The 14,978-nt window shown below is 41.0% G+C and overlaps 1 protein-coding gene across 1 annotated transcript; it reads left to right on the plus strand.

The window, feature by feature from the left end:
• The first annotated feature begins 2,355 nt into the window (after window positions 1-2,355).
• On the plus strand, window positions 2,356-10,799 carry LOC308102449 (interleukin-13 receptor subunit alpha-1-like). Its single transcript, XM_080452172.1, has 10 exons — window positions 2,356-2,558; window positions 4,249-4,379; window positions 4,534-4,675; window positions 4,794-4,899; window positions 5,643-5,839; window positions 6,467-6,597; window positions 6,728-6,854; window positions 8,066-8,165; window positions 8,253-8,328; window positions 8,754-10,799. The coding sequence occupies exons 1-10, from the start codon at window positions 2,486-2,488 to the stop codon at window positions 8,856-8,858; spliced, it is 1,188 nt and encodes a 395-aa protein (XP_080308298.1). The 5' UTR covers window positions 2,356-2,485; the 3' UTR covers window positions 8,859-10,799.
• The last annotated feature ends 4,179 nt before the right edge of the window (window positions 10,800-14,978 follow it).

Raw genomic sequence — 14,978 nt, forward strand, 5'->3', positions numbered from 1 at the left:
AGTTAGTGAAATGAAACTACTCATTTGGCTTCTATGTGGTACTTATAGGCTTATTACTTACCTGCAATATCTAAAGCTGCAACAATATAGCCTATAGTTCTATAGGCTCAGGGGTTTTTTTCAGGCCAAGGACCCCTTAGCTGAGAGAGAGATGAAGCGGGGACCACTATTACATAGAGTACTGTATAAAATTGTATTGCAAAGAAAACCTTTTCATTGATTTCATAGGCTTCATAGACTTGTTTGACAGCGATATCATCATGGTTGTTTAAATTAATGCTTTTTGTTTGTTGTACATCTTTTCTATTCATCTGTACTGTAGGATTCGTGTTTGTGTTTATTTTCAGACATTTCACCTTTGGCTCTGCCCCCCCCCCCCCCCCAATGGGGATGCTAGGGTTCAGATGGTCAATGTAATAACTCTAAATTGTAACTCTGAGGACCCCCTAGGGGTCCCGGACCCCCTGTTGAAGACCCGGATACATCATTCCTCAAGTAAAAAAAAAATGGTGACATTAGGCCTCCTGTTGTTACAGTATGTGGATTGATATTGTCAGTCAGAGCTAATCTGAATCTGGCGGTTCTGGCCTATTGTTTCATGGTCAGAATCTTGTCCTGAAACTTCTCTCCCCAGTCACTCCCCACATCCTATTAGTAATAGGATGTGGGGAGTGACTGGGCCGTTTCAGTTGCTGGTTTGGTAATATTGGTAACCAATATTACCAAACCAGCATGATGACACTGCGAGTTTCCAGGGAAATATATATCCACACCCAGCGATATATATATAGAGAGAGTTGCGTCACGCTTTCATCTCGCCACAAAGCAAGGAAGTAGTTCCAAACATTGGAACTTCCTCTTTGAGAACTTCCGCATTCCTTTCTGACGATGGGAGTGGAGTCAACACCAGTGTTGCCACTCTCATAATTATATCACGCTGGCCACTCCCATACCCATGAACAACAGTGCCTATTAACTGAAGGTAAATTAAACCCATGCCTACATTTTATCCAAATAAACAGTGGCTAAATACATTAAATGAATATTATAAATGAAACCCATGGTGCAAAAGGGGCTTGCTTCATCATGTCTAATCACAGTGGCTTTTTAGGCGACAATTTAGTATGGGATCCAAAAGGTCCCATTGACAGTGTTGTCTCTACTTGCACGTTTCCCCAGTGTGTAAAAAGTACTAAATTTATTTACTTAAGTCATTTTTTTACTTCATTTATTTTCATTAATTTCATTTCATTTCGGTATTTAAGTCCGGTATTCAAATTTTACTTGAGTGAAAGTACAAAAGTATTACATGTAAATGTACTTAAAGTACCTAAAGTAAAAGTAGGCTACTCATTATGCAGAATGTCCCATTCCACACGTTTTCAAATGTACAATGTATTTAAAAAATCTTGCATTGTGAGCTAGATCTGCTATTTTCAAATGGCCGATAGGGCTGAAGTGGTTAATGTATGTTTTGTAATAATAATATAAATCTCCAAAGTAACTAGCAACTAAAGTTTTCTAATAATTGTAGTGGAGTAAAAGTACAATATTTGTCTCTGAGATGGAGTAGAAGTAAAAGTACAGAAAATTAGAAACACTCAAATAAAGTAAAAAATCCTCCAAAAGTACAGTACTTGAGTAAATGTACTCAGTTGCTTTACAAACTGCTCTCAGGAGAGTTGAGGAATGAATAGAACGTATGACACAACAACTAGGAGGGAAATAGATTGATTAAACTCCTCCTAGCCATGAAATGACTGATGAATGATATATTATATGACAGTCATGGATGAACTTCAAGTTGGTGTTTGCACTTTCTTCCTTTTTGGCCCATACATCTACATAAACTTTACGAATTTAAAATGTAAAGTGCTTACCCCATGGCCACGGATGTTACAAGTATGTACGTCTCCTCAGAAGTACCCGTATCTTCCGTATTGTTCAATAAAAAGCATTTTATTCCAATTGGTGGCCATTTTCTACGTATTTCCTCATTAAACTTTAATTACGTGACCCTATCTGTTGGGAGGTGTACTGCACACTGATACATTATAACTCTGCTATGAGAAAATTGCCACTTATCGGATTAAAATGCTTTTAAATAATACGGAAGATACAGGTAGGCCTACTTTTGAGGAACCTAACATCATTTTAAAATCCGTGACCATTAGTTAAGCACTTTATAATTGACATTTTAACGTTTATGTAGATGTACGGGGCGTAAATAAAAAAAAGTGCAAACACCAGGTTGAAGTTCATCCATGACTGTCATGATATGACAGTTATGTTTCAGGGCTAAAACTCCTCCCAACTTAAGTTGCCTTCCTTCTGCGACATGAATTATGAGGAATAATGAAACAACCGTTTAGTGCTTGCGTTTCTCTGTAGCTTGTTGGATCCATCCAGGCCGAAATATAGGGAATATTTCCCTGGGAAATGGGAATAACAGCAAATAACTGGAATAATATTACATCAAAAGCCGATGGACAGGACATTTAAAAGAGTGGGATTGTTCGTCCTGTGTTGCCTTGTTTTCTTAGTGAAGTCACATACGGGTAAGGAGAAAATAACTTTTTATTTCTTGTTCAAGATCGTTACGTGCAGTTTACTGCGATTTACTGCAGTTATCATTGTTGCCAGGTTTTGCGAGAGAAATAAGCAAGGGGGAGCCTCAACACTTACATTCCGAGGGTTTGTCAGGGTCAGTTCAAACATTATTATTATTTATTTATTTATTTGGGGAGGGGGGTTCCCACTCCCCAGTTCAAATATGATTATTTTGGGCCGGGGGTCACGGCCCGAAAAGGTTCAGAAGAAAGACCACAGACTGTAGATGATTTTTGAATCCTTTATACAGCCTATTATGGAATTGTGCATATTGTGCCAAATGGCTACTATTATGTATTTCTATAGACCCCTCAACAGACGACGTCACACTGATAAGAACCAGTATGCGCGCGCAGGCCGGCACCAAATCAAACCCATTCTGTCATGTCTCGGTAGGATGCGCCTCACTAGCCAACACACAAGGAGGTTGAATGAACTGAAACCAGCGCACCCCGAAACAATATGTTGGGAATTGATTGCATAAAACAATCACCTGTGCGTCCAGTCTCAATGTTGGTAAACAAATAATTGGTCTATTGACCACAATATGAATGTTGATTATTACTGTTTATAACATATGTCCGAGTTCTAAAGTGCTTCATTAATGTAATAGTTATTCATTAAAAAAAAAACTGTATACTGTTTCTCACAAAAGATCTTAGCTCTTAGCTCTTAATACTGATTACTACAACGGGAGAGTTTTCCCGGAAAGTGACGTCATCAGACTGTTCCTTCTTTTTCTTTTTAACCATCTGTGTGCACTTGCACTAGGCTACTTGCTTTTAGTTTTCAAGTGTTTGTGTTTTTGCCATTGTGACAATCAGATATAGGATACAATTGTGGCTGAAAAGTGAAAAGTGTCTGATTGCAAGTGTGTGTCTCTCTCTCTCTCTCTCTCTCTCTCTCTCTCTCTCTCTCTCTCTCTCTCCCCCCCTCTCTCTCTCTCTCTCTCTCTCTCTCTCTCTCTCTCTCTCTGTCTGTCTGTCTCACTCTTGTGTGTGTGTGTGTGTGTGTGTGTGTGTGTGTGTGTGTGTGTGTGTGTGTGTGTGTGTGTGTGTGTGTGTGTGTGTGTGTGTCTCTCTCTCTCTCTCTCTCTCTCTCTCTCTCTCTCTCTCTCTCTCTCTCTCTCTCTCTCTCTCTCTCTGTCTGTCTGTCTGTCTGTCTGTCTCACTCTCTCTCTCTATATATCTCACTGTCTCTCTATATGTCTGTCTGTCTGTCTGTCTGTCTGTCTGTCTGTCTGTCTGTCTGTCTGTCTGTCTGTCTGTCTGTCTGTCTGTCTGTCTGTCTGTCTGTCTGTCTGTCTGTCTGTCTGTCTGTCTGTCTGCCTGCCTGCCTGCCTGCCTGCCTGCCTGCCTGTCTGTCTGTCTGTCTGTCTGTCTGTCTGCCTGCCTGCCTGCCTGCCTGCCTGTCTGTCTGTCTGTCTGTCTGTCTGTCTGCCTGCCTGCCTGCCTGCCTGCCTGCCTGCCTGCCTGTCTGTCTGTCTGTCTGTCTGTCTGTTTCTGTTTCTGTGACTCTCTGTCTCTGTCTCTGTCTCTGTCTGTCTCTCTCTCTCTCTCTCTCTCTCTCTCTCTCTCTCTCTCTCTCTCTCTCTCTCTCTCTCTCTCTCTCTCTCTCTCTCATATTTCCCCACTTCAGACCTGCAACCAAGAAATGTGAACGCTACATTTGTGAATGACTTCTGTCTAAAGGCATCATGGGACCCACCAGAGGGCATCGATGGCATCCAAGGTTGCCAATATGAATACTTTAAGATCCCAAAAATTGAGGTTATTTTCTACACTTTACTTACCATTTTCTTGTATTTCACAACACTGTTGGTCTATATACTTTGAGTACTCCAAGTGGCACTAAGATACAACAAAAGGTGCCATTAAGCTTTATTACTAACAATGAAATTATGTTCTTTGTCTTTGTTCTCAGTTCAGTGAAGAGTATTTTACTGGGACATATACTACTATTTACACAATGATAGAGGGAGGAACAACACAATTCTCTGTTCAGACCATGTGTAAGGAAAGTCGTAAGGGTGACCCTGTGGTTGTTGACATCACCACCAACCCACGTAAATATAATTTCCTCAGCTCTGGGATTCATTTCCGTGAAAGGTCCAGGATTGGATACATAGACTGTGTTATTTATTAATGTGTGTGGGGTGTGGATGTGTCTGTCTGTCTTCTCAGAGCTCGTAAGCGATTTCCAGTGCGCTCTTCACTCCCCCACAGACGCTAACTGTTCCTGGACACCATCCAATTCCAGCCATGTCTCCAATCTCCGGTTGTTCTACTGGTAAGAATCCGCGGGGCTTTTCCTGTTTATCCTTCTCAGGGAGACTGAGCGGGGGGAGTTTAGGACACAATTGTTGCATTCACAACACTGTCCCCAAAAAAAAAAAAAAAACAGAAGTCTCGCTAGACAAGATTGAAATCTTGAGATTTCTTTTTTTTTTTTTTTTTGTTTTTTGGTTGCATAGTGTTCTGTCACTATGAACGTCAGATCTCACCAAAAAAATATTTTAAAAAAGCTATGAAAATATGTGATCTAACCTAAGGCCTATCCGCGCACCTTTTAAGCTGTGGCGGCTCAGGGGTAGAGTTATGAACATTTTCTACTGTACCATTCATCCTAAGATATCATAACGTCATAGAAAAGGTAAGAAAACTTTAGTCCAAAATTCTCCTTTAAGGTCATTGTCAAACTCACCCATACTCTAAGCCAAGTGCAGTTTGCAATAACAGCTGCTCTCCATGAGTTTTGATGCACATCTGCATTTGATGCAAATGAGGCGATCATTTCAGCAAAGTTATACTAAAGACCCTTATTCACTCAGCCGCCGGCTCGACATTTATACCCATAGTAGATGACATGGCCCAGGTAGAGCCTGATGGGCCTTTGTTGAGACTTCAGATCAGTCTCACTCCAAACCATTATCTAGTAATTAAAATAGTAATTCATAATTCATTAATAGCAAACTGCAAATGTATGGCTTTGATGAAGCTTGGGCTGAAGTTATGTCTCTCTTGCTCTCTCAGGATAGGAACCACAGACCCCGGCTGTGGTCCAGTGAGCTTAAAGGAGTGTGAGATCTTCCCTCACACAGACAATGTGAAGAGAGTTTGTCACATTTCAGAAGACCCTCTCCAGGACGAGGTAGTTTTCTTCCTCTTCAATGGAACACAGGACAATATGTTTGTGAGGAACACCTTCAACAAGTGGATGAAGAAGAATGGTATGTTGGATGCACATTGGTTTATAGTTGTGTACTGTAGGTGTGTATTGTACAAGGATATGTGGTCAGGAAGGTACAGTGCAGTAGGTAGGTCAGTGTAATGCAAGTAGGTAGGCAGGTACTGGTTACTTTATTATTTGACTATGTACAGTAATACAGTGTTAACTTGTGTACGTGTGGTGCATGAAAGGAATGATGTAATGTGCCATGCTTCCTTTTTTTTGCAGAGTGATTTCTAAATGTGTTCTTCTCTGTCCTTTCCTGGAAGTACAGTTTTCTGTGTGTGTGTGTGTGTGTGTGTGTGTGTGTGTGTGTGTGTGTGTGTGTGTGCGTGTGCGCGCGTGTGCGTGAGCGCGTGCGCGCGTGTGCGTGCGTGCACGTTTATGCTAATATTTTAGGTATCTAACTTTAATTTATTTTACCTTTTTCTTTTCTTTTTATATTGTAGGTGTGTAACTTTCTTTAGGCTTTGTTTATGCAGACTTATTTTCATAGAATATTATGCTGCGTTGGCTAGTAGCTATAACTGTTATGTGGTGCAACCCTAGACCACTATCTGGTAGCAAATAGTGGTCAGAATAAAGAAGAAATAATGATGTTGTACAATTTGTCTCTCTCACTGTACAGTTAGACCCCCTGCTCTTAAATGGGAATTAATTAGAGATGGAGACAACCTCAGAGTCAACTGGACTCCACCTGACATATTCAAATACAGTTGGAAATATCGTATCAACTACACTGAGTGCGATATAAGAAAGGTGACACCAACCCTGCCATTACCTATAAAATGACACAAGGACATTTGCATGACTTTTGATTATATTTGCATTAATCATTTGGCTCATGAATTTCACTGTGTGTTACATGTGTGTTGTTATGTCCTCACAGGACAAAACCATAAAAGGAGCAACGTCATGGGTCATTGAATCCTTTGCCCCTCACTGTCAGTACAGAATTAAGCTGAAAGCCATAATGTCAGATGGAGAGACACCATGGAGTGACGAGAAATCATATGGTAGAGAATGTTTTCTCTCCTTCTTCTCACTAGTGCTTTCTTTTTTTCTTTCTTTCTTTCTTTACTTGGATTTAATTCCTTTCAGTACTTCATTTGACAAGTTTAGCCAAAGATATTGTCCCGGGACAACAATAAAAAAGTTACAAATGTCAGATGAAGAACATGAGATCTTTATGACCATGTAAACTCACATGAAATCTAACAATAAAGCCATGAACTGTGTTTATGTATATATATATATGGTCCATTAATTCCAAAATGAGATATCCAACAGCTAAAAGCCACCTTGTTCTATAAAATAAGTGCCAAAGCATGTAAGTAAAGAATGGCCCACTGTTTAAACCACTTGAACCTTAGCGTCCTTATTCTGGGGCGAACAGTAGGGGAAAAAGCACATCTACAAGCTCACAACGTGTCACCTTGCACGCTTGCCGGCTATCTTGGAAGATTTTTTGTATACTAAGGGATGGGGGAAGGAGAAGGTGGCCTATATAGACGGTCTATACCTAAGGTCTACCTATTTAACTTAGACCAACTACCTAATGTCATGTCTTCAAGACTTTTTGCTTGCTTCTCTTAAATCTACTTATTTTTGTTTTTGATTGTGTTATACAAAATTGATTGATTTTGATATTGATATAGTTTACATGGGTAGCAGATGTTAGTGTGGTCTGGGATGGTGGGAGAGCCCTTATGTGTATGTTTCTTGTCTTTCTTTCTTTTTTCAGATGTTACTGTTGATCGTCGTTGTGTGTTGTTGTTAGATTGTTTCAATTGTCACTGTTTGGGTTTTGTACCTGAGGAAAATGAGATGATGCATCTCAAGGGATTTATCCTCTTATACAATTTCAGAGAGAAGCAAAGGGGTTAAAGCGATAGTTCACCCCCAAAATGACTTTTTTTTCCTCTATCGATTAGTCACCCCATGGAGACTTGAATTCATGGATATTTTTTTGTTTTTGTCTAATTCCTAAGCCAATAACTTGATGACCAGCGGACCGGTAGACAGCGGTTCCAGTAGGAGACACAAAGGAGACTCTTTGTGTCTCCTAGCGGGAACCGCTGCCAGTCTCCATGGGGTGACTAATCGATAGGAAAAAAAAGTCATTTTGGGGTGAACTATCTCTTTAAGTCACCGGATCTTGGCAGAAAACGTATTAGATTGAAGAATGCCACATTTCTCTTGACGGTACTGTTTCTCCTCTGTGCAGGTGACAACGTGTCTCGTCATGTGCCAATGATTACAGCCGCCGCAATCTCCCCACTGTTGGTTGCCCTCATCTTATTCCTGGCATTTTGTGCAGTCAGAAAGTATGTAACCATCTCTTCTTTCCAGCTTGTTTCACAATCACAAAGTTTCACTTGATATCATAGTGGTGACTCGTGGTTTCCGTCCAGGTACAAGGATCAGATCTTCCCCAAAGTACCGGAACCTAAAAATCTCCTTAAAGATATGCTCGACAACAACAACAAGGTGAATGGCCCTGGTTCCTTTGATACCATGGATTATTATGTGTAAACATGTTATATCGTCTCTGTCTGTTACTTTTCAGGATTCCATTTCAAAAGAAGCAAAAGTTGCAGATCGACAAGCTCGAAACGCGTCGCTTCGCGCCGCGTTTCGGGCTTGTGGATCTGCTACTTTTGGTGCTTTTGTGTGACGCTGTAGTACGATCAAGTAGGATGCATTAATTTACGAAAAAAACACAAACAGTTAAAATATGGAGATAATAAGATATATTCTTCTTACACAGAAACAGTAAAGTAGGGCAGGGCAGAAAAACAGTTCATGTGTTAGTGTGTTAGTGTACCTATTGGCCCATAGTAGGTAATAGAATGTCAAACTGAATTGACCTGCTTTCTATAGACATGCAACTCTGTCCTCTGTATTTCTTTCAGTGTCCTGCTGAGAAGCTTTACGTCCCTGAAGAGGAAGCTGAAGACACTAAGATTTGTCTGGTGTTGGAACCTCAGGTCACCAATCTAGATGCTGAAATACCCTGAAGCCCTGCGCTGGTGCACACATGCGTCTTACAATGACTTGAAAATCCTGGATCACACCCTATATTAAAATTCATTTTAATATAGGGTGTTGGGTCTGAGTCTAAGTCTGAGTCATTCCGACTCAGACTTAACCTTTAACAAACCCCATACGCCCATATAGGCAGGACCACGGCCACGTCACTCTGACTCAGAAAACCATAAACAAACCCGATACGCCACACCGTAAACAAACCCCATTTCCCTATATACAGGCATAATGTGGACATCCGGTTGTCCAGAGCCACAGATCCGACCGCTATATGCACATATGTGGTCATGTACATATATGGGACAGACCGATTTCAAAGGAAAGAATCGGGGGATTGCTGTGCCCGCCACCGAGTTGTTCGGATATGCTGTTGTCCATCCGCCGATCCAACCAATATGCCAATATATGGGCATGCCAATATACAGGGTATGGGTATAATGACAACAGAGATCTCCATATATGGGCACAAAAGCAAAGGGACACAGACAGACGGGTACGACGGGCTCTGACAAAGTCCCCGACTCAGACATATTGGTCGGACCGGTGGTGTGACATAGGTTTGAGGGCCGCATAGCGGCCCACCTCTAGTTACAAATAATGTACCAAATACAAACATGGCATAACGTCCATGTTGATGGTTTCTTTTTAGGTACTGGTACCTCATGTATTGTATAGCGCTTTGGTCAAAATGTGCTTTATAAATACATGTGACTTGACTTGACATAACAAAACTGTTACTAAAGGACTAAACATTTGAGGCAATGCATTTAAGACAATACAGAGAAGTTGGGTTCAAAATGGGTGAAGTATTTTTGAGAACTGAAATGCCTTCATCGAGTTTTCTCCTCAGTGAGTTTACCAATAGATATCAAATTGTACATTGGCATTAACTGATATATTGCACTTTTACTTTAGCGCTAGGTATACTCTTAGTTGCTTGTTTTAGAAGAGAATGCACTTAATACTTCTGGTGATTAGTAGTTTCGTTCCCTACCTATGTTGAATGCACTTATTGTAAGTTGCTTTGGATAAAAGCGTCTGCTAAATGACCGTAATGTAATGTAATGTAATGTGTCTGTGTGTGTGTGTGTGCAAAAGAGCAAGTTTGTACTGCACATAGTTGTGGTGCTGTTATGCGCTGGTGGAGCCGTGTTGTGAGCTTATAGCTGCTATTTTCTGCAGCACGCAACAAACTATAATTCCATTCAATACAATCCTTTATTTCAAGTCCAAAGTCATTGATGTTACCCTAATTTCCAGCAGCAACAATCAATCATATAAACCGGGAGATGTCCTCAGTCTCTATAGAGCCAATCTGGGAACTCATTCGGTAAAAACCCTTCTACCCTTTGTTTTTGCCTCTGGGGACACCACCTCCTTCTTTGTGTAGAAACAGGAACTCGGTTTGTCTCCTCCCCTTTCTTATTCCACTTCCTCCTGGGTGCTTCTGTGTTTATTCCTTCTAACAACAACATTACGATGTTCTTACTGTAGGATAACATTTATACCAGTAGCACTGATGATAGTCCAGGTCTGAAATGTTTGCTGCTTTTTAGATTAGCTTGAGCACTGTTTGACACTGATGTCTTTGAATTAAAGACAATATGTGTTGTTGTTTTTTAGGTCATCTTTGGGGTATCTAATGCCGACCTATTTTATCCTTGTACAGATGGGGTTTGGGAAACCTGTGGTCTGGGGCACAAATATGTTCTTGGAACGCATGTGCAATGGTGTTGTATATACAGTATGTACACAACCAGTAAGAAGGATGCTGTTACACAATGTGATCATTTATTCCTTCTTTATTTCTCTGTAAATGTGTTTTTATTTTTATATATTTATATACACAAACACTTGGAGTTGTATTTGTGTGTGAAATGTTTTCTACAAATAAACGTGAATGATGACAGTAAGTGTGATGATGCTTCGTATTTGTAGAAGTTAAAGTTGGGGGGTGTCACTGGGTCCAGTCAGACCAGCACCAGGGTCGCCAGGTCTCCCCGCAAGATTTTATTTGAAAATAGCCGATCTACAAGCTCATAACGCGTCGCATCGCGACACGTTGTGAGCTTGTAGATCTGCTATTATCAAATAGCTGATGTATGTGTTAAAGTGCTCATGTGGCCCATAGTCATTTCTTTTGGGCTGGTTTTCCTAGACCTGTTTGCTTGTTTCTCTCACAGAATCTGGCAACACTGCTCAGCACAATGTGGCTGGACAGGGACAACAAAGATGTGTTTCTGGTTACATTGATTGATTGATTGAATGAATACTTTATTAGCGAGATTGTTAACAGTACAAGTATTTAAGTCAAAAGTTACGCTGAAAGTATAACATACAAAAAAAACAGGGGCTCTTTCCATTGTGGTCCATTGTACTCAATTCATCAGTAAGACATACATAGGCTACTTTAAGCCTATAATACATCACTTGTCAAATATTAAACTCCAGATGCTTGTGGATGGGATGGAAGTTGATCTGGAACACAGCATTCAGGGGAACAAAAAAGAGACACACCTTCAGTATATTCTTGGCAGAGAGTCATTTACATGTGACAAATAGGCTAATGATGACTCATCAGGTTTTAGATGTCACAGGATTTCATGTTTTCCTAAGAGGCAATGGTTAAGCTGCATCACATGACTTTGAGTTATTTGTCTATGGTTTAGTAATTTAAGAACATCACGTTTGTCTTTATGGTCTTGATCTAATGTGGTGACATACTGTAAGGCAGTTGTTCTCAACCTTTTCAGGCTGTGACCCATCAAAATAATCATATTTGAACTGGGGACCCTCACACCCTGATTCCACAGATAAATATTGTGAAAATAGCCGATCTACAAGCTCACAATGCGCGTTGTGAGCTTGTAGATGGCTATTTTCACAATTTTTTGTTTATATTTTTGCATCTTTCTTATATTATTTGATAATTTGGCCAATGTTTGACCCGTTTTTATAGTAGTTTGATGATTTTTAAGGTATGAAAAAGGTCTTAATAGTCCTTAAATTGTCACTTAACTGTCATCTGGGCACCCCCAAAATTATTTGGGGGCCCCCCTGGGTCACAGGTTGAGAACCACTGCTGTAAGGCAGTGTATTATGTACTGAAGGTCTGCACCGCCATCTGCTGGTTAAAATAGCTAATTACATCCAAATGTGAAAGTTAACCATGACTTCATGGGCCCCTAGATGATGGGCCCCACCAGAGGGCATCGATGGCATCCAAGGTTGCGATAACTTGCCAAACGTATGAATACTGAACGGTACCATGCCAGGCCCTGAGGTTATTTACATTTCTACACTTTACAACTTGCTGATATTTTACTTGTTTCCATTTAGTACCTTACTTCTAGTGTGTGTGTGTGTGTGTGTGTGTGTGTGTGTGTGTGTGTGTGTGTGTGTGTGTGTGTGTGTGTGTGTGTGTGTGTGTGTGTGTGTGTGTGTGTGTGTGTGTGTGCGTGCGTGCGTGCGTGTGCATGCGTGTGTGCGTGCATGTGTGCGTGCGTGCGTGCGTGCCACACCAACATTTCACTTGCGTGAGGAATGAAATGTCTTGAATCTCGAATCTATGACATACTAACAATGAAAGTATCTTTGTTCTCTGTACGCTGAAGAGACAGTTACTAGTAGACATCTACTACTATTTACCCAATCTGGGAACCCATCGTCCAAAAAAAGGGAAAACAGGGCCCTCTGCTGTTTTTCTTTTTTTTCACCTTTGCTCTGAATCTGTGCTTGAGAGATTACTATTTACCCAATAAGGATAGAGGGGGGGACGTTGAAATTCAGACCGTGTGTAATGGAATTCCTGGGGGTGAACCTGACCTGTTGTTGTTAACATCACCACCAGCCAGGTAAATAATACCGGACATAATCCTCGAAAGCTTTTGGATATCACAAAAAAAAGTGATATATAGCACTTTTCCGTCTGTCTCTTGTCATCCTCTTCTCAGAGCTTTCCAGTGCGCTCTCCACTCCTCCACAGATGCCATCTGTTCCTGGACACCATCCAGTCATGTCCCCAATAATCTCCAGTTGTTCGACTGGTAAGAAACCGCTGGTTTCCTGTTTATCCTGCTCAGGGGAAGTTTAGGACAGTGGTTCTCAACCTTTTCAGGCCGCGACCCCCCAAAATAATCTTATTTGAACTGGGGACCCCAATAATCATATTTGAACCGGGGACCCCCACCCTGACAAGCTCTTGGAATTGTAGGAGTTGGGGCATTACATTTAGTTTGACCACCACAGATTATGGCCTTGCAATGAAAGGCAATTCTTTTTGCCTCTTTCTTATATTGTTTGACAATTTGGCCAATGCTTGAGCAGTTTTTTGTTTATTGATGACTTTAGATGCAGTTAATGGTCTTTTTTCATTTATTTTTTCTTTAGGTATTAAAAGTCACTACATTGTCACTGTCATCTGGGGACCCCCCCAAAGTCATGTGGGGATCGCCCTGGGGGTCCCCACCCACTGGTTGATGAGAACCACTGGTTTAGGAACACAGTTTTGTGTGGTGAAGTAATGTCCAAATGTTCTAGTCAATGTCAAACTCACCCATACTCTGAGCCAAGTGCAGTTTGCAGTAAGAGCTCTCAATAGTTTTGAAGCATCTGCTATAGCTGAGCCGATCATTTCAGCGAAGTCATAAAGGCCCAAATCCACTCAGCTGGTGGCTCGACTTTTATACTCATATACTGTTGATGATGGCCCGGCCCGGTAGAGCCTGAAGGGCTTGAGTATTTGTGGTTAGATCAGCTTCCCTTTCCAAACTATAGTAGTTAAATGAGTAACTCATTAATAGCAAACTGCATAAAATGTATGGCTTTGATGAAGCTTGCGCTGAAGTTATTTCTCTCTCAGAATAGGATCCACAGACCCCGCCTGTGGTCCAGTGAGCTTAAAGGAGTGCGTGATCTTCCTTCCCTCACCCAGACAATGTGAAGAGAGTTTGTCACATTTCAGAAGACCGTCTCCTCTCCAGGACAAGGTAGTTTTCTTCCTCTTCAATGGAACACAGGACAATATGTTTGTGAGGAACACCTTCAACAAGTGGCTGAAGAACAATGGTATGTGGGTATGAACATTGGTTTATAGTTGGGTACTGTAAGTGTGTATTGTACTGTACAAGGATTTGTGGTCAGGAAGGTTCAGTGCAGTAGGTAGGTAGGTACTGCAAGTAGGTTGTCAGAGAGGTTGTAAAGTAGGCAAGGTACTGGGTTACTGTAGTTTATTTATTGACTATATACAGTAAAAAAAAAATACATTGTTAATGTGTATTCATGTGACTGGTATGTTGGTATGTTGCAATGTGCCATGCTTCCTCTTTTTTGCGGAGTGGTTTCTACAAATGTCCTGTTCTTCTTTGTCCTTTCCTAGAAGTACTGGTTTCTGTTTCATTCTGACTGTGTGTGCGTGCCCTGTCTGTCTGTCTGTCTGTCTGTCTGTCTGTCTGTCTGTCTGTCTGTCTGTCTGTCTGTCTGTCTGTCTGTCTGTCTGTCTGTCTGTCTGTCTGTCTGGAAACTAGAATTGGCAAATCATTTGAGTTAACTGAAATTAAAAACAAAAATGAGGCCGTGCAAAATTACCATAACTAACTGAAACGGTATTATGTGTTTACAAAACTAACTGAAATAACTAAGATCATAGAGATTATTCCATACTTATTCCAACTTGTAGATCTGCTATTTTCACAATATTTATCTGTGGAACCGAGTCAAACTAAATGTAATGCCTCAACTCCTACAATTGCCAAGTGCTTGTCAGGGTGGGGGGTCCCTAGCCTGGTAAACCCTCCCTCCGGAAATCTCATTTCCATTTGATTTCAGGATCAAATGGAAATGAGATTTCCGGAGGGAGGGTTTACCAGGCTAGGGGGTCCCCAGTTCAAATATGATTATTTTGGGGGGTCGCGGCCTGAAAAGGTTGAGAACCCCTGCTATAGGCAATAACCATGCACACCACCTTTATACGGTACCCACCATGCCATAAGTGTAGGCTAATCTAAATGATCACTGCCTACCTATTCATTATTAAACCCATGCATGCCTACATTTAATAAAAAATAAGCAGTAGGCTACATTGAATCTTTGTA

Source organism: Gymnoscopelus braueri (genome assembly GCF_963280865.1).
Source record: "Gymnoscopelus braueri genome assembly, chromosome: 15".
NCBI lineage: Eukaryota > Metazoa > Chordata > Actinopteri > Myctophiformes > Myctophidae > Gymnoscopelus > Gymnoscopelus braueri.